We start from the raw sequence: 20,165 nt of genomic DNA, 5'->3' as shown, positions 1-20,165 counted from the left end.
AGGAATCAGCCCAGGACTACACGACAGGACTTTGTCAATGACCTGGAAAGTGCTGGGACCACTGTTTCCAAGGTGACTGTTAGAAATACACTAAGACGTCATGGTTTGAAATCATGCATGTCACAGAAGGTTCCTCTTCTTAAACAAGCACATGTCAAGGCCCGTCTTGAGTTTGCTAATGACCATTTGGATGATACAGAGGAGTCATGGGAGAAGGTTTTGTGTGTCAGATGAAACCAAAATGTAACTTGTTGGTCACACACACTAACCATGTTTGGAGGAAGACAAATGATGAGTTCCATCCCAAGAACACCATCCCTTCTGTGAAGCATGGGGGTGGTAGCATCATGCTTTGGGGGTGTTTTTCTGCACATGGGACAGGATGACTGCACTGTATTAAGGAGAGGATGTGGACCGTGGCCATGTACTGTGAGATTTTGCGCGTGTGTGTGTGTGTGTGTGGTGTGTGTGTGTGTGTGTGTGTGTGTGTGTGTGTGTGTGTGTGTGTGCGCGCGCGCACACATATTCTTCAAAGTCAGTTGCTGACCTGCACTGCCAAAAATTATACTGAGCTGTTTGATCAAACATTAGTATTATTCATACGAACACTGCAAATCTCCTACGGTTCATTATCCTGGGGAATAACTATCTTGGGAAAGAATCACTATCAACTAAAACATTATCTCATGCTTTAGAAACACAAGAAAAACTACATGATATGTTATGCCATTACTTTGTATGCTACAAAGAAAGTCATTACATCAGCATTAATAATGATTAATATATACTGTAAGGTAATCTAGCCTCCTCACCAGCCTTACTGTGTGGAGTTTATATTACGTGTTCAGACGCAAAAGCAGATATATCCATTTTTTTTTTGTTTCAGAAACAAAAAAAATGGATATATCTGCTTTTGCGTCTGAACTCTTATGTTCTCTCTGTGGGTGCAAAGGTTTTCTCCACGTATTCCACTATACTCCCACATTCCAGAAACATAAATGTTGGGTTGGAAAATTACTGACTAACATTAAAAGTACTTAAATTGCAAGTCTGATCTGGTCACTTGGGACTGCTCAAGTGTGAAAACGGATGACAGTGGACCCTGGCGTAGAAACATACTTCACCTGATATAGCAGGGTGTTCAAATCAGAACTCTAATAAGTATTTGAACACGTTGCTATATTGCAAGTATGATTGTAAATGTATGATTTTTTTTTTTACCATTTATTTGTGTGATACAGCTGCAAATAAGTATTTGAACACCTATCAGCTAGAATTCTGACTCTTCAAAGACCTGTTAGTCCGCCTTTAAAGGTCCATCTCCACTCCATGTATTAATCTTAATCAGATGCACCTGTGTGATCGTTAGTTGCATAAAGACACTTGTCCACCCCATACAATCAGTAAGACTCAAACTTGTAACATGGCCAAGACTAAAGAGCTGTCCAAAGAGACCAGAGACAAAATTGTACAACTCCACACGGCTGGTAAGGGCTACGTGGAAATTGCCAAGCAGCTTGGCGAAAAAAGGTCCACTGTCAGAGCAATCATTAGAAAATGGAAGAAGCTAAACATGACGGTCAATCTCAACCGGAGTGGAGCCCCATGCAAGATATCACCTTGTGGGGTCGAAAGGTGAGGAATCAGCCCAGGATTGCACGAGAGGACTTGGTGAATGACGTGAAAAGAGCTGGGACCACCGTTTCCAAGGTGACCGTTGGTAATGCACTAAGACGTCATGGTTTGAAATTATGCATGGCACGAAAGGTTCCCCTGCTTAAACGAGCACATGTCGAGGCCCGTCTTAAGTTTGCCAATGACCATTTGGATGATACAGAGGAGTCAAGGGAGGAAGGTTTGTGGTCAGATGAGACCAAAATGGGACTCTTTGATCATAATTCCACTAACCGTGTTTGGAGGAAGACGAATGATGAGTTCCTTCCCAAGAACACCATCCCTACTGTGAAGCATGGTGGTGGGAGCATCATGTTTTGGGGGTGTTTTTCTGCACATGGGACAGGACGACTGCATTGTATTAAGGAGAGGATGACCGCGGCTATGTATTGTGAGATTTTTTTGATGAACAACCTCTTTCACTCAGTCAGAGCATTGAAGATGGGTCGTGGTTGGGTCTTTCAAAATGAAAATGACCCGAAGCACACAGCCAGGAAAACCAAGGAGTGGCTCTGTAAGAAGCATATCAAGGTTCTGGCGTGGCCTAGCCAGTCTCCAGACCTAAACCCAATAGAAAATCATTGGAGGAAGCTGAAACTCAGGTTTCTGGGCTGTTGCTGAGAAACATGGTCTGATCTAGAGAAGATCTGTTTGGAGGAGTGGGCCTAAATCCCTCCTGCAGTGTGTGCAAACCTGGTGAACTACTAGAGGAAACGTTTGACCTCTGTATTTGCAAACAAAGGCTACTTATACCAAATATTAACATTGGTTTTCTCAGTTTTTCAAATAGTTATTTGCAGTTGTGTCACACAAATAAATCATGAAAAAATCATACATTGTGATTTCTGGATTTTTCTTATCTCTCTCACAGTGGACATGCACCTATGATGAAAATTTCAGACCCCTCCATGATTTCTAACTGGGAGAACTTGCAATATACTCATAACAAATACTAATTTTCTCAACTGTAACTAATATTACAATATTTTTCATTCTAAATGTACATCAGCCTTTAGTTTGCTCTTTATAACTGCTTAGTGAGTGACAAAAGGTCAAAAACGTACAATTTTAGCACCCTCACATGGAGTCACTCTTCCTGTGCCATTTTCAGCTGCTAGCCAACTAGAGTAACTTATTGGAACAATGGTTGGCTGGGAAAGGAGACCATTGGACTGGAGTTTTTCTCCAATGTTTCCCTGTTTATAGCACTTAGTTTCGGGCAGCACAATAGTGGAAACAAATGACTGTGAATTTCTTTAACTCTACAACCTATATTGCAATGTTAAAAAATATAGGATACCATACGCTTAATGTGGAAAAACAGCACACATTTCTCTTTTTCTCTGTAGAGACGTTTTATGCTCAGTAGAGGACAAAAGTTTACAAAGGAATTTGTATGACATCTGCCTGTGTTTTAAAAAGCAATGTAAGACTGAGAAATACCCCAGCCAGACATGAAGTACAAATTAATTCTGTTATACTATACAGTCATTAGCACATTCCTGAAACTATTCACTCTTACTCTACCTCTTATTTTACACGTGTTTTAACAAATGCATTAGTATATCAGTATTTTCTTATATTTGAGCACATCAGTTTAAAGGAATACTCCACTGAACAATTAAAAGCCTTAATCCGATAGATCACGTCATATGTACTGTACCTTGAAAATTTGAGGTTAATCTGATATCTATTAATGGTGTTTTGAGGAGATTTTTATTGGTAATTACAAATTTTAATGGGCACTGCCACAACAAAACGGGAAGTGACGTATCCTGTGCCCAAGCAAAGGAATACACAATCACGGACAGCGCTGATTTCTCGGATTAACATCATCTGATGAAGAAATAGCAGTATCGGTTGATCGGGAAGACGGAGGAATACGTCCATCCAGATTTGAATTGTGGGTGTAAATAATGGTGAATATTTGGATCGATTTTTCAGACAGGAATGACTAGCTAACTAAACACAGGCACAGAACGGTCGAACGCGGATCGTGTCGGAATAATAATTATGGAAACCTTTGACAAAGGTCACTCAAAGAAAAAAACTGAGTACCACTGACGTTTTCAACAAGAATAGACAGCCTTTGTGGAGAAGGAGGGTGTTTAAATTCACAGATGGGGAGTATGCCAAAACATTCGTACTCGACGTTGCCAATCAACATTTTGCCAACTTCGCATAAAAACAAGATAATCAAACGAATTAAAGACATGCCTTTTGTCGGTGAGAACTGTTCACCATCGTACCAGCATGATTGCAAATCAAGTTGAATTATGTTCACGATTAACGGATGGAAGTTTCAATACTTGCATGAATGAAAGCACAAGAAGTTGCATTAATGATAAGAAGTACTTTTGTCATCACTGGTTACCAACATCATAACAATGTTATTCAAAAGAATTCAGAGACCTATTGTACTCAAAGTGTTCGTCTTATATAAATGCGCAAACACCTGTACATATGTCGTGTAGCTCAGGGGGATCACACTTCGCTAGACACTGGGTCCTTAAATGTTTCTTTTTCTTCCTGGGCAGAATATGCCACCGAGCCTTCCTCGGATTATTTCTATCTGAATTATGACATAATTTTGCGATACAGTAGGGCATTTTCACGTGTCAGATGGTGGTGGATGGTATTCCTTTAAGCAAAACATGTTTTTATATCCAACTGAAGTTTGTCCCTTCAATAATACACTACCATGGTTCTAGTAGGGTGAAGCTGTCATATGTGCCTTCCTTTCTTGCCTCTATGGTAACATTCTCTGCATTCATGGTGACGGTGATGCCTCTATTTGCATGAGTTTGGGATTATTACTGGCTATTCAAGCTGTCATAGATTGTGTCTTGGTGCATGTTTTTCTACTCATGTAGATTGTATTGATTTGTTTTCAAGCAATGGGCTAAAACCTCAGCGACTGAAGATCTCAAATGCTCGTCTCAAGCCTACAGACTAAACTTGAGCTATTTGGAGTTGATGACATTTCACAAGATCCGCCTTTACACTGACCGTCCGCAAAATTGGGACATAACAGTCAAGGTAGTGTTTATTTGCTTAGCGCTATCAGACAAAACTCACAGTAGTCCGTCATTGCATTGTTGACACCCCCACTCTTGGAGTTATCCAGCACAAACAGATAACATAAGTGGGGATGTCAGTGCCAACATGTTGTATAAAATCAGATAGCGAGAATTCCAAGCAAAGGTCTCTGTTCATTTACTGGAACGACCTCCCGATATCCACTTACAGTACATACGCCCTTTGTTACACTTCTGATCCCACCTCAGAGCCAGGGAAATTTTGTGGGTCGCCTTCAACTCCCCATTCTTTATCGGTATGTGTTTCACAGTACACTGACCCCGGAAAACCTATGAAAAAGATTTTGATGGGTAATGAGAGTGGGGCTCATCATATGGTTAGGCAAAACATAAGCCACTTTCACACCGGCTATCCAAGCTGTTTTCTACATGGGTTTGTCCTTGCTCCCTGCCCTGCGTGTAATATCCTGATGCAGGATGGAGGGTTGAAGTTGACCTTTCAAATTTTCTGGCTTGAGGCGTACCGAGTAAGTCAGTGTGAGAGGAGAGTGGAACTTTTAACATGAAACACTTAACTGCCCCACACCTTGCAAATCAATACTTCCTGCTGTGTTTCCACACTATGAAATCTGTGAAAGGGTGAGGCTTGGTTCTTACATAAACAGAATGAGGGATTAGGTTTTGTTTGCTTAAATCAGTATGTTCCAAAATGATGAAACTGGTGTTATTGAAGAAAGGTCTCACGGTTGTTGAATCAAAGTTTCCTGCTTTGTTCTGTTTTGCCTATGATGTTGGTGTCTCCCGTCAAGGTCAGAAATGCTAGCTAGCATCCACATCCGTTTACAGTTCTGCCATTCTCTTTAACTTAACATTGTTATCATCACATTATTCATTTAATTCACTGTTTTCATTTTGAGATTCCATCAGTGGCAACATCATAATTCCTTATTAACTTTACAGGCAACGTTTTTACATTTTATCATTAGGAACTCTCATAAGTGTAACTGTTAAAACTAACTGAAAACTATAAATTGTGTGCACACTCTTAGCTTTGTTGTGGGCGACTTGTCTGAGGTGGTAAAGAATCTGAGGTGCTGGGTCAGTTTCCGAGCCTGTGTTACCATGTAGAAAAGCACTATAAAAGTAAGAGCCCATTTATCATGATGAATAATAGAAGTGGTCATCTTGCAGTGGGAATTGCTACTAACATGCGATCCTGTTCTTTTTATTCCTGGTCTTAAAGTTCAGTCTCCTGGTCATCTTCACATTTTGTTCTCTTTGTGTTGGCGTTTGCAAGACATAGAAGAAAAAAGCCAAACAAAAAGCAAAATGTATTCTGTATTTGGTCACTCAGTTGAAATTTGGTCTGAAGCGACATCATGGATCAACAGATGATCAAACTATTTTTTGTATGTGACTTTGGAGTTGAATTTTATCTTTTTTTTCACTTTTCCTGTCATTACCCGGTTCCAAAGGTGACAGAAGACAGTTTAAAAAAAATTGTTCTTGTGTTTTAATAAAAATACATGAAAGATAGACTTAGAGCTCATGTGTACTTGTAAAACCCTGGAATTTTTATTTTTTTTATTTTTATTTTTTATTTTTTTTTAGTAGGGGTAGTGGAATGGGGAGTCTTATGAGACATTGCTCACCCTCCACCTCTCTCCTGTTGGGCCATTCCAAAGTACAGATTTTGTTTCCATGACAACTAGGGGTCTAGCTAAGGGATCGCCACAAGGAGAGAACTACTACAGCCTGGAGTTGTGTAAAAAAAAGAAAGTGCCCATTTGAAGATGTATTTTACTTTCACATATGAAGGAAGCATTTTATCACCCAGCCAGCGAATTGCACAATTGATGTAACCACTTACAGCTGGTGGAAAACCACAATGTAAAGAGACATTCTACACCTGTTCTCATTCTGTCATTATAGTAAATTTCTCCAAATAAGAGTCAAAGCGTGTTTACTTCAAGCTTTTTGGCAATATCAGTTGAAGATTACTGTAAAGTTAAACCGTGATCAAACGTTTTTGGGTTTTTTTAAACTATATACGAAACTATATTTCATCAAGCCAAAGTTGGCTAGCTTAATGCTGACAAGTATTGTGAAATGCTATTGGCTAGCGTCAAAGAACAAAAGTGTGTAGATATAACACACAATTTGCTATTTGAGCAATGGTTTGAAGCAGAAATACTGCCAATCAAAATGCATCCTCTGTTTGCCTTGCCCAGCCTTTCTCTATAGCCCTAGCATCATTCGCATTCTCCAATATACTTTAGAATGCTAGTGACACTTGGTTTGTCAATACAATGAGTTACATTATTTCACCAATAGCTTTAGTTATATCCATGAAATATCATATTTTTATTCATTTACATTCAAACACTATTGATAAGTTTCCAGTTACCCGTCATGCCTTGCGACGGCCGCCATCTTGTGTGTTATAGATGGTCAGAGAACACAGGTGATAGGTGAATCATAAAGTTTCTTTCTATCGTTAATTTATCCGATTGGTCTAATAAGCTATGACGTCGTAGAAAAAGTGAATCCAAGGACTGTGGTGACGTCATCAGAAACCTATCCATTAGCTAAGACAAATCTGTGGTACCTCTACTTGCCTCAAACCTTGCTCTTCCACGATCTCATATCCACAGACTTACCACGGTAAGCCTTTCTTCGGGGTCATCATGGGGGCAGTGGACCAGATCCACTTCACCACGGTAGACTATGTCATCTTTACATTGCTGTTGGTGGCTTCAGCTGGTATTGGCTTATATTATGCCTTCTCTGGTGGACGCCAGCGTACAACACAGGTGATCTTCCTTTTCAAGTTTTACAAAACCTGGGATTTTACTCTGATATGAAACATTTTTATTGATGACAGGAGTTCCTGATGGCTGACCGTTCAATGAGCTGGCTTCCTGTATCTCTGTCACTGCTCGCCACTTTCCAGTCAGCTGTAGCAATTCTGGGTGCACCGTCTGAAGTGTACACATTCGGGACAGAGTACTGGTTTCTGGGCTGCTCGTACTTCCTGGGACTCCTCATCCCAGCTCACGTTTTCATACCAGTCTTCTACAGGCTGCGGCTTTCCAGCGCATATGAGGTAGGCAAGGCTCTAAACATAACCATCTATTTGTTGTTAAAATCAAAATAAGTCAAATATAGTTGCAAAACAATAGATTCATCCCATGAAATTTGTACTTTTTTTATATATATAAAAAAATGATTAAAAAGCTTGTGGCCCATGGTATAAAAAAACATTTTTATGACAATTTGAAACATTTTTAACAATCCCTTGTAAGTTTAAAAGGTTACTCCAGTGGTCCTGGAGTTTAAGGATTCCCTCTTTGAGTTTGACTTTGAGTTTGAGAGTCTTGGGCCCCCAAATACTCATCTACGACACAGATGGCATTATTGTCGGCAAAATGTTCCCCACTGAGCTCTTTTTATTGATCTTATTTAGCTTGTTGAGGTTAATATCTAGTTCCCAAGAGGAAGAAGAGGTCAGCGGTTGAAATTTTGCAACAGCTAATGTCATTGATGCCATAGGTTATATTTGGGGGGCCAAGGCTAAAGGTTCTACGAAGAGGGAATTGTTAAACTCCAGGACCACTGGAGTAAGTCTGTAAATTTACAAAGGGACTATTAGTAAAAATAATGAAAGATAAAGACTTAAAGCACATTTCTATTTGTAAGAACCTACATTATTATTATTATTTATTTCATTTTTTGTAAGAATGGTGGAATAAGGAGTGCCAGTTCTCCCGTATGATTTATTACATTTGAAAACAAATTTTACAACACATGATGTAATTGATGCGATAGATGAGTATTTGAAGGGCCAAGACTCAGGCTTTCTGAATAGGAGGATCTCTAAATCCCACAACCACTAGAATATTGTATATCATACAAATGGGTCTACATTGAAAAATAAATTTCAATTTGTCTTTTAAAAAAATGTTTGTACTATTGACCACAAACTTTTCAAGCACCCCTCGCTTTTTAGACAAGAGACCATGTTATGCTTGGTCAATGTTTTCAGATGAATGTGATATATTTCTGTCGGAGTCCATTTTATCAAGGTTCACTGTGTGCTTTTATTCGATGACTTTACGTATTTAACAGTATTTCTTTCGTGTTGCATGTTTTATGAATAGAAATTTACAGTGTGTGTGTGTTTCTTTCGGCTTGTCCCTTTCGGTATCGCCACAGCGTGTCATCTCAGATGAACGCATATATATGTTTGGCACAATTTTTACGCCGGATGCCCTTCCTGACGCAACCCTTCTCAGGGAGTGGGATACGAACCCACAACCCCTGGTTTACCAAACCATTGCTCTAACCACTGAGCTACGGGGCCTCTCTATGAATAGAAATTTACAGTGAAGAAAGTAATACCTAGTAGAATCAACATTGCTAGGTTCATCAGCATTTGATAAAATGTGTTAGTGTCATCTCTTTGTGTCTACTTCAAAACGCCCCTTTCACCCCCTTCTTTTGTGTTTCGTCTTCTCATGATAATCTCAGAGCTCAAACTTCTTATATGTACACTGAGCACTCTTAAGCTTGACGTTTTAGCAAGCAGCAAAAACACAGACACTGAATGACCATCCTGAATTTTTTTTTTCCATCTCTCTTCAAATTGAATCATTCATTTACTGTGACCCAAAAGCATTGTTTGAATTTATACAACCATACATGACTCTGAGATTTTGCATTTTTTATTTCTCTCTCTCTCTCTCTCTCTTCTCTCTCTCTCTCTCCTCTCTCTCTCTCTCTCTCTCTCTCTCTCTCTCTCTCTCTCTCTCTCTCTCTCTCTCTTCTCTCTCTCTCTCTCTCTCTCTCTCTCTCTCTCTCTCTCTCTCTCTCTCTCTCTCTCAACAGTATCTGGAACTGCGTTTTAACAAGACAGTCCGCATATGTGGGACTTTGACCTTCATCTTTCAGATGGTACTTTTTACCTTTGGATTCATATTTTTGTCATTAGTTGTTTTCAGCAATTTAACGTTTTTTTTCGTAATATCTAAGATTTTAAGACTCAAGTTATCTTAGTGTTTCAATTTCACAATTTGCATTGTTGCAAAAAATATTATGTTGAGTTGTACAGTAAACAATGAGTACTTTGTCTCACCGTAGGTCAAAAAAGAATCAGATATAATATATATTTATAAAAATGTATTTTTTAACAGTTTACATCCACCTGACATTTTGGTTTAGTCAGGTTTCCTCATCTGGTTCCCAATTGTTGCAGTGTTTTTCAAGTAATTTGACAATTTTTTGCAATTACTGTGTTATTTTGGCATATAATCAGTTAGTCATTAAATAAACTATTCAACCTATAAGCCAGTGATTTTCAAACTGGAGGGGGGGGTGGGGAACATTTTCATTATTACATTACACCCAGCAGATGGAGCTAATTTTACTGCCAACAACACAAGCCCAGACCACCCACTGAAATGATGACAATGATGAAAGATGTTAAATTTTAGCAGAAAAAAAAAAATTTTTGTTTATTATTGATCGTTTGATAAACTCACCAGCATAATTTATAAATAAACGTGACCGCTGCAGTGATTATAGATTATTACAAAATAAGCTTACACATATTTCACGGGAAAAAAAAGTGTGCGCGTGGGGGAGGGGCACTGAAAATAATTTCATCTCCAAAAGGGGAGTGCTGCAAAAAACGTTTGCGAACCACTGCTTTAAGCACATTTTAAAATACATTTAACAAAGTATGACTTATTTAGCTTGTCTTGTCAAATGTCAGAGTGGTCTTCTGCATTTGAGAATTAGCTCAGCCCTGAGTCAATTTAATGATTTTCTACTCTGACTGAAATTCCGTCCCACTGCAAAGCCACGTTATAAGACCTTCGAGTTCAGGTCCCTGGTGGAGCCCTTTGGCTAGAAAGTTAGATAAATGATTATATATACTGTACATGCATTTGATGTTTGTTGAGAAAAATGTTATAGGAATTTTGGCTTCAGGACCACTTCTCAGCAACCTGTAATGTGTGTGTGTGGGGGGGGGGTCATGTGACAATCCATAGAAGGCCTATTAAAAAGTAGTTCCTGTTCAGTGCATGTAAATGTTGTCATGTTTCCTCTAAAGTGAACCATAACGCTGAATTTAGCATTGTAGTTACGATATCCCTCAGAGGGCCGATTTGACTGTGAAGTCAGAGAACTGGTTAATCACATACTATTATTGCACACACACGAGAAATAGTGTAAATGCATAACCAATTCTGAAATCAGAAGTCCTGGATTCAGTTCCTGTAATGTAAAAAAAAAAAAAAAAAGGGAGATTGGTAACAAAAAAAATGCTTGTAACATTGTATACTACATTTGACAGTTTAAAATTTAGATTCAGATTCTAGCAATCACAAGTCACAAAACTTGATGCAGATGATTTGCTTCTGCGGGCAACATAAAATGATGTGGCAGGCTGGATCTGGCTCCCAGGCCTTGAGTTTGACACCTGTGTTCTTGTTTACCCTTATCCATAGGTCATTTACATGGGGGTAGTACTATATGCACCAGCCTTGGCTCTTAATGCAGGTGAGGAAATAAAAGTCATTTTTGTTACGGTATGATATGTCTTCAAAAATGTACTACATAAAACTATTTGTAGCATATGAGGTACATGCATCAGTGATGAAAGTCCCATGGATTTTCCCGGAATTCCGGATTTTTAAATTTTCATGACAATTGCTCCGGAAAGTTGTGGAAAAAATTGCCTAAAATTAATCCCGATATCAGTTGACAACATAGGTTTGAGTTCGTTGTTTTGCTTTCACTAGCGTAACCATGTTGGGGCACGAACACTAGTAACAGTAACGCCCCTCCCCTCGCATTCTCTCAAGACGTCGCTTATTTTGTGTGGTCTTGACATTAATTTGTGTTTATTTCATAAACGTTGTTAACTAAACAAGGCTACTTCAAAAAACACCCGGAAACAGGAAATGCAAGTTAACCGTACTGAGCATGGACGGAGCATGTACGAAAGCGCATGTTCAGAATTGCTTCACGTAATGCAGGCCCATTTACGTCAAAAGTCATCAACATCATGAGCCATGTCAAAGGAAATTCAGTTACACCAGGCCTTGGTGCTCTTTGCGTCGATCGCGAGGCCGTGTGATGGCTAAAAAAACAAAAAAAACAGACTATCATCCACCTCGTCGCTGGATTCAGGTGTGGCCAATACGTGGAGCGCATGTAGATAAAGGCGCGTTCTATCAAGACAACCTCCTATTTACGGTAGTCCCGTTGTGCGTGCCCCCCGCCCCAACAATACGTCATGATTCCCGACAGGAATGTTTGTTACAATGTATCGCTAGCTTGTTGCCACGAACGCTGATTATATTGAAGTAAACTTTCAGCATTTTCAAAACATTGCGAGTATAGACAGTTCGTGTTTATTTCTTGACAGGCCAGTGCATTTAACTAGTCTCCAGATCAAGTTTGGCAGATCAATTTATTGATTATTGATGACAAATTTTAAATACCGTTTTATATCATGTTCGGCTAATATCAGTTAAAATTGGAAATTATCATTTCTAAGTTTTAAATTGTAGTTTTCTATTTTAGTTATGTATTTATTTATTCTATTTCTAATTTACAGTTATGTTGTATTAATCCAATAAGTTTTTTTAAGGCCATCCCTAATCACACCCGCAAGTTTGTCTGTGAGCATGACTGACCACACCCGTACATGTTTCAAATGTGAGTGACTGTGTGTATCAAAATATTAAACGCAACTGATTGTACTATTAGTATTACTAGATCTATATCTAAGATAGTGAGCAGTGTGGTCAAGTCTATCAGGACAACGCGACGTAACAAGTTTGAGACTTAAACTTTAATAGTAATTACTACAGATCAACTTTTTTAACATGTTTTGCTGTACGGTGTAGAAATTCTACGATATATTTTTGTGTATATTTAATATCTATAATGTAGGGAAAAGGACAATTTTAATGTCTTTTTACTGAATAGTTCACTTAATTCATTTGTCTTGAGACAAGGTGGCATATTTTAAGCATTTGTTAATGACAAATGTGATTTTGTACTATCCAGTGATAGGGAGATGGGGGCAAAAAAATCTGGGCTTGGCCCTTGAGGAACATCTGCCCAATTTTTGGGGGGGTCAGGACTTAGAAATTTTACTTTAAATTTTTGTCTGAATTTTGTTCACAGATCTCGCCAGAATGCACCACAGCCATCCATTTTTTCAAAAATTTCCCGTGGGTGGTGGGGTGTTGGCGAATGCCCCCAGACCCCCTAGTGCTCGCATTTGTATTTTCAGGAATTTTCACGGAAGTCGTCTTTTATCTCTAATACATATAGTTCAACATTTCAGCAAAAATTGCAATGTAATGTTCTTGACTGTATTGTTTTACGTGTCTATTCTGTTTGTTTTTGTATAATGCCTTGTTTGGCTAAAAATAATTTTAGGAATACCAATAGGAGGTAAAAAATGGATTAGATCTACCATTGATTACAGAGAATGTTCAGGAGATGTCATGTCAATCGTATTTATTGCTGTATTTGCTTCCAGTCACTGGTTTTGACTTATGGGGAGCAGTGCTTGCCATGGGACTTGTGTGCACTCTCTATACCTCTCTGGTAAGTCAGAAATACATTGGCTACCTATACTTTAGTCTTTCTGATCATTCCTTATCAAATATGTTTCTATAATTTTTTTTTAATTCTTGAGTTACTTCTAGAATACATGTTATAGAATATCCTGTACTTTGAGAATGTAAGCATGGACAAGTTGTATATTATATATAGTGTATGTATATTTCTGTTCTGTCTAAAATTTGATATTCACTTTCCATACATTGTGTTTTTCTGCATTGTAGAACTCTGGAAAGGAAGTTTCTTTCATGTGTACACTGAATATTTTGGAATGTTAGTCTAATTCTGGTATTCTGAATACTGTATATTCTGACACTACATAGAACACTCCACTTTTTCTTAACCGAGTTATTACTAATCGTAAATTAAGAAAAAATGGATTGTCATCAGAATTTTACATCTTTGCTGAAATGGGCACAAAATTAAGGAATCACTTAAAACATAACAGCTATAGCATTTCTTAACATAAGCAACGCTTCTGTTCATCCAAAGGGATACTAGCAAATATTTCAAACTATTATGCCACTAAATGACTAACATTGCAGGCATGAGGATTTCGGCAAATATGGTAACCGATCTTTCGGTTCCGTTGATTTTTTTTTTTTTTTTTTTTTTCTTTTTTTCTCCCCCTTTCTCGGGCTGGGTAACGACACGGTAATGGAACGATCGTTTCCGTGAAATGCTCATGCCTGCATTGGATGAAAGTTGCTATTACTGACTCCGCTTGCTTCATCATAAAGTAACTAGTTCTTATCACTTTCACTCCCTTCAAGACCTTCTTCCAGTGAAATGTCACAAAAAGCCACTAGAAGAAAAAAAATACATGGTTAATCCTCAACCAGACGGAGTTTTTTTTCTCACATTATTGGCAGAACTCCAAATTTTGCAAGCTATAAGGCTCAATTCAAATGTGTGGGACCAAAATGAGCATAACCTCAAAATATACCCCTCTTTTTATGTTCACCCATGCCCCTTTTCATGTGCCGTGTCACGGTGCCAACAGTCCAATGCTTGGCAAATTGTGATTCGCAATGATAGTAAGACCTGACGTCACTATAAATGCAGCTTACCCCCCAAGCTTTTCCACATTTCAAATCTGCCCATTTCAACTGCCTGGTTTAAAAGCTCAACTAGCATAGCTTGAAAAATAGCATTTGGGGCCTTTCCACCAAAATTAGCATGTAAACCTGATAAAGGGACATCAAGGAATATAAAAATAGACTAAAATTTTAAAAAAAAAACCTAATGGACGGGGGTCCTTTTGATGAGGAAATCTTGACTTCATTTGCTGACATCACAGGGTGACGTGTCGTATTCAACCAAAATGTAGGGAGTCCAAAATCTGACTAGAAATCAAGTACCTGTATCACCTGTCCCATTTAATCCGTTGATGTCGAGATGCCGCTGTCTGATCAGAAAACGAGGTTCCACTCGGAAAACCATTATGAAATTTACTTCAGTCTATTTTTTCAACAGATATCAGTTTTAAGTCCAGAACTATGGAATAAGTTCCAAAGTTCACAATATTAGTAATGTTTATAATAACAATAGCAATGTTTAGTAAGTTCTTACTGGACTATAAATGTATCCAGCGGTGTTGTAACCTTGTCTTGTCTTCAGGGGGGCCTCAAGGCAGTGATGTGGACTGATGTCTTCCAGACAGTGGTAATGTTTGCAGGGCAGCTGGCTGTTATCATTGTAGGAGCACATCAGGCAGGGGGGATTGCAGAGGTCTGGAGGAAAGCAGTGAACGGCAGCCGCATTGCGGGACTTGAGTGAGTGAACAGTTACTGTGTACATGGGTGTGAGTCTTAAAAACACCTTACAATTAGATTGAATTGCCAATGATAAATCCATCTGGTTGCATCAACTTAAATTTAATGTTGACCTGACATTTTGCCATGTGGCTTATTTTGTTCTAGCCTAAACCCAGATCCTTTGGAGCGCCACACCTTCTGGACGTTGGGTGTTGGCGGAATCTTCCTGATGCTGGCTCTATATGGCGTCAACCAGGCCCAAGTTCAGAGATACCTCAGTTCTCGCACTGAGAAAGAAGCGATCATGTGAGTGTTCAACTGTACTTTCTATTTTTGTTTGTAAATAATGTTATCCTCACCTATAATGTCTGCTCCAGGTCATGCTATGTGGTATTTCCATGCCAGCAGATCGTCCTGTGTTTAGGTTGTCTGATGGGGCTTGTTATGTTTGCTCGCTATGGAGAAGACAGCCCTCTAAATAAGGGCAGTGTCACAACAAAGGATCAGGTGACCTTTAATTAATGGGTACAAAAGTCAAAAGTGCAGATTACCAAATGGATCATCGTGTTTATGTATTTTGTGCAGATGGTGTTATACTTTGTGATGGATGTATTCAAGGATCTGCCTGGCCTTGCAGGCCTGTTTGTGGCGTGTCTCTTCAGTGGTGCACTCAGGTAAACAACTCAGGAAACCAATACTTAACCACCAACGTAGAAGTACAAAAATCTATTGATTTTATAATTATAGATTAATTTTCAACCTGAATTTGAGACTGACTTAGTTAGGTTTTAGTCTCCATGAAGATTTAGATATTCCTTATTAAAGGGCTTCTCAGTTGATGCTGCATCTTTGAAATGGTGATGGTGTGCTGAGCACTCTTTGTTTTGAATCAGGGTCTAAGTGAAAACTCGGAAAAGCTTTGGATAAAAGTTGAATTTCATGAGGGATACAACAACAAACCGTGACATTTAAATGCCTCATGATTCATCTGTTTTGTTCGCCCCTACAGCACTATCTCTTCAGCCTTCAACTCCCTGGCAACAGTAACCATGGAGGACCTAATTAAACCTCATTTTCCCAATTTGACTGAGTCTAAAGCCACACTCCTGTCCAAAGGACTTGGTAATTTTGCCTGTTGTGTGTGTGTGTATGCAGGAAGAATTGTGTTTTTGTTTTGCTAAAGTCAAAGATTTATTTTGTCCCTCACAGCTCTGGCCTATGGCTTGATATGTCTGGCCATGGCCTACCTTGCCTCAATAATGGGATCTGTGTTGCAGGTAACAAAACTTTTCACACAGAGATGTCTTGCATGCGATTTAATCAGTCTAGGCTCAAGATACTTTCATATATGCGTTTCATTATATGTTCACATTCTAAGTTTACCAAAACAAATTACAGCAAAACATGACATTCGTCCCCCTCTTATTGATCAACAGAGATTTTCTAAATCAAAAAAGCATGGTATCTCCATGTGACAGCAAAACAAAAATTGATGACATACACTAAGTTATGAACATAAACCCTAGAAGAATGTGTGTTAAGATACACCTGAACATATTTTCTGATGTTTCAAAGGGGCTACAGCTCAGACTGACAGGTTACACTTGTCTTCAAAATAATAACAATGAATTTGAAAATGTGTATGAAGGTGTTATAATAGTATTCATTCTATCTTTTTTCTCACCAGCCTTAATGTAATGGTTTTCATTCCAATATACTGGGAACACAGCACATTATATTCTAAATCAAAGAATGAAGAAACGTATCAAATTTTCCACAACAGAAAAGCAATATTGAGGTCTTCCAAAAAATAGCAGTATCCCCATTTTTTAAACTACTGTATTATTAAAATGTTTAGGATTATTTTCAGTAAACTAGTCTTAAGTTGTATAACCACCATAGCATTTCTGACAACTGCTTCACATGTGCGTTGCACAAAAAAGACCAACTTGCACCTGTGAACAGGATTTCCAGCACAGGATAATTTATGATTTGACACAATTCCACACACAGTTACACAGTTACTATGCATTTTTTGATTTTGTCACAGAAATGGCATTTTTTTATACATCTACAATATTTTAGGATGGCCACTGTGTAGCTTCAATTTCATTAGTCTGGATCCAACATCCTGCTAACTTACTGTAACGTTACGCATCATTGTCTTGGACGTTCATTTCCTCTTCAGCGTAAGGAAACCTGACCTCAAGTATTTTGATAGTATATATGAAAACAGATTCAGGACCCCTGTTAAATAAATAAATAAACAGACCTAGCATCACAGTAAGCAAACATTTCCATATTTACACCACCATGTTTAACTTTTTCCGCGTGTACTGTGACTTCAATTCAGTGTTTGGGAGCCGTGTGACAAACTGCCTGCGGTGCAGAGACTGAAAAAGCACAATGTTTCTGACTGCTCATCAGTTTGCACAATGTTTTTCCATGTTTCTTTTGGTCAGTAGATAAGTTCTTTGGCAAATTATAGTACCTTCAGCAAGTCTTTTATATATATATATATATATATATATATATATAATTTTTTTTTTTTTTTTGGGTTCTCAAGCTGCAAACAGGCATCTTCTAAATGTCACAGTACTCCACGGGTCACTTCATAAAATCTTTGATCACCCTGGAGCTAATTGGCTAAGGCTTTGCCGATCCAGCTGTTCTTATCCATTCATCGGAATGGTAGTCTTCTGGTTTTGCACCAAACGTTTCTGGTTTTGGACTCCATGGAGGTTATTTTTTACCAAAGAATCATAGAATTTTCAGCATTTCTTTTCACCTTTTTCAACTAATGTTTTAATCAAAGTAGAAATCATTAGTCATCTGACTAAAACTTTTTTTTAAATCACAGAACCAATTACCTGACTAATTAAACTCCACACTGCTAATATTTTGAACACACCCTTTAAATTATTGATTTAATGACATGAACATCGAACTCTGCGACTGTACTACACGTTGAATTATTTACCATGTAGTCATATAATGAGTCAAAATCCATGAGGAATCAGGTCATTCATGTTGGCCTGATAATATTTTGAGCACAACTGTGTGTGAATTCAACCAAATGGAATAAATAGCTGTTGATAGTTAGCCAGCATTTCTAAAAAAAAAAAAAAAAAAAAAGGAATTTGATGAATTCACTCAAAAGTTTGAGTTTTATCCTTTCGAGCCACTTCAAGTTACTTCAGTCAATCTATGGAAAGCTTCACCTTGCTATCGTTATGGCTGCAATCACTCTTATCACACACAGGAATCCAGTTTAAAGGTCCATAAAGGCTGGGTTTTGCTGCTATAATTCTGCCTCTTCTACTTTTATTGCCCACTAGTTGGAACTGTAGAGCACCGATAAGCTTTAGTTTGAGGGAATTAATTGTCTTCTTTTTAAGAGTCACCCAGTGTTGCTTAGTTAAACTATGTAGTTCATGGTTTATTTTCTTTTCACCCTCAGGCAGCCTTAAGCATCTTTGGGATGGTGGGCGGTCCCTTGCTGGGCCTCTTTTCCCTAGGAATGTTCTTCCCTTGGGCAAACTCTACTGTAAGTGTGATTTTGTTTTTAAGACAATAATAATGTAGATGTTCATGATATCACAGTAATGTACAATTTCATCCACAGGGAGCATTGGTTGGATTAGCAGCAGGCCTTGTCATGGCTTTCTGGATTGGCATTGGCAGTTTTGTAATGAATATGCCTGCTTCAAGTACTGTGTCACCACTCAGTACCGTCACCCCACCCCCATTTGAGAATATACCTACTACAGTTATGACTTCACTGGTCAACGTGACTACAACCAAACCTAGGTAGCATTATAACCCATACACTACCTTCTGGCATGAAGCATCACAAAGAATATGAAATCTATTTTTTCCTTGCTGTCCACCAAATGGTGGTGCTGAAAGCACTGAATAGTCCCGTTTTCGCATCTGTATTTCTAGTATGCAACGTTTGTACCGGTACCCGTTTTGTTGGTCCACCTCAGTTAAGTTGAAGACTGTTTGATGGCCTCTGTTGGTGACGACTTTGAGGGCACTGGTGACCCTGATCACTGCCAATGGTGCCTTGATTCTGCCACCCCTGATGAGGGTCTACCTGATGACCAGGGCTTGGGTGACAGTTGTATGCGTCTGGGGCTGAGCGGAGTGGCACCAGGTTGGCGCAGGTTGTAAATCTCCCTGCACCTTTTCAGGTGGACCATCCTTCACCTGGAAAGTCCATAGGCGATGTATCTGGAGAGGGATTGGAACCAGTGTGTGAACTCAGTTTCCTATAAGAATCTCCAATGTTGCTCACAATTTGGTGCCTTTTCGGCAGGGGGCGACCTCTTTCCTTCAGAGTCAACGACCCACTGCCCCTTTTTCTTTTCCCTGAGGGAATCGAATCCTCCAGCTCTCTAGGTTGGAATGCGCTGGTGCACCCTTGGCCGAGGTGCCTGCTTTTCTGACTTTTCACCGCAGCCTCTGGATTTACTAACACTTCAGGTACGTCACACGCTGTTGCTGGCAGCCCCCTTCTAGCCGGTCCAGACATGGTTCCTCCTGTTGCGCTGCTTTGGTGAGCCAAGGTATTCACATCAGGAGGATTCTGTTGTCTCAACACGGGCGTCGGCTTTGCCATCTCGATCCTTGCTGCCTCTGCATGCGGGTTTGGCCATGTAAAGGTTCGTCTCGATTCTGAGCAGCTGTGCTGAGCCAGTCCGGTGTACCATTTTGAATCCCAAGGCTCCATCCACTTGGCTACTGTATAAGGACTTTGTGAGCTGGTGTGGGTGTCCTTTGCTCAGCTCTCTTGGTTTTGGAGTTCCTGTAGTCTCTCCTGGACAAGGGTCAGTTTTCGGCTACCCTAAAGGTGTATGTGGCTGTGATTTCGGCCCAACATGCTGGAATAGGTAATGGCATGGTGTGGACAGCCCAGTGTTGTCTTTTCTCATGAAGGCTGTGAGGCTTCACCCTCTGAAGAGTCTGTAAATCCTTTTGGTGCTGGAAGGCCTGTTCCAGCCTCCCTTTGAGCCCCTGCCAGGTGCACGTATGCAACGAATGTCTC

General features: G+C 39.2%; 1 protein-coding gene across 2 annotated transcripts in view; it reads left to right on the top strand.

The window, feature by feature from the left end:
- slc5a6a (solute carrier family 5 member 6a) overlaps positions 1–20,165 on the top strand; it is a 34,788-nt gene that overhangs the window by 8,287 nt on the left and 6,336 nt on the right. For both annotated transcript variants that reach the window (XM_061812541.1, XM_061812542.1), the window contains exons 2-14: positions 7,367–7,525; positions 7,597–7,818; positions 9,600–9,665; positions 11,225–11,276; positions 13,276–13,343; positions 14,979–15,133; positions 15,281–15,421; positions 15,493–15,622; positions 15,701–15,789; positions 16,125–16,237; positions 16,325–16,392; positions 18,576–18,662; positions 18,741–18,925. In XM_061812541.1, the coding sequence (XP_061668525.1) occupies positions 7,400–7,525; positions 7,597–7,818; positions 9,600–9,665; positions 11,225–11,276; positions 13,276–13,343; positions 14,979–15,133; positions 15,281–15,421; positions 15,493–15,622; positions 15,701–15,789; positions 16,125–16,237; positions 16,325–16,392; positions 18,576–18,662; positions 18,741–18,925 (1,502 nt within the window). In that variant the 5' untranslated portion in view covers positions 7,367–7,399. The remainder of the gene's footprint in view (positions 1–7,366; positions 7,526–7,596; positions 7,819–9,599; positions 9,666–11,224; positions 11,277–13,275; positions 13,344–14,978; positions 15,134–15,280; positions 15,422–15,492; positions 15,623–15,700; positions 15,790–16,124; positions 16,238–16,324; positions 16,393–18,575; positions 18,663–18,740; positions 18,926–20,165) is intronic.

The sequence above is a fragment of the Syngnathoides biaculeatus genome, chromosome 23 (assembly GCF_019802595.1).
Source record: "Syngnathoides biaculeatus isolate LvHL_M chromosome 23, ASM1980259v1, whole genome shotgun sequence".
Lineage (NCBI taxonomy): Eukaryota > Metazoa > Chordata > Actinopteri > Syngnathiformes > Syngnathidae > Syngnathoides > Syngnathoides biaculeatus.
The sequence above is the reverse complement of the archived record's forward strand: the minus strand, read 5'-3'. Positions and strand labels throughout refer to the sequence as shown.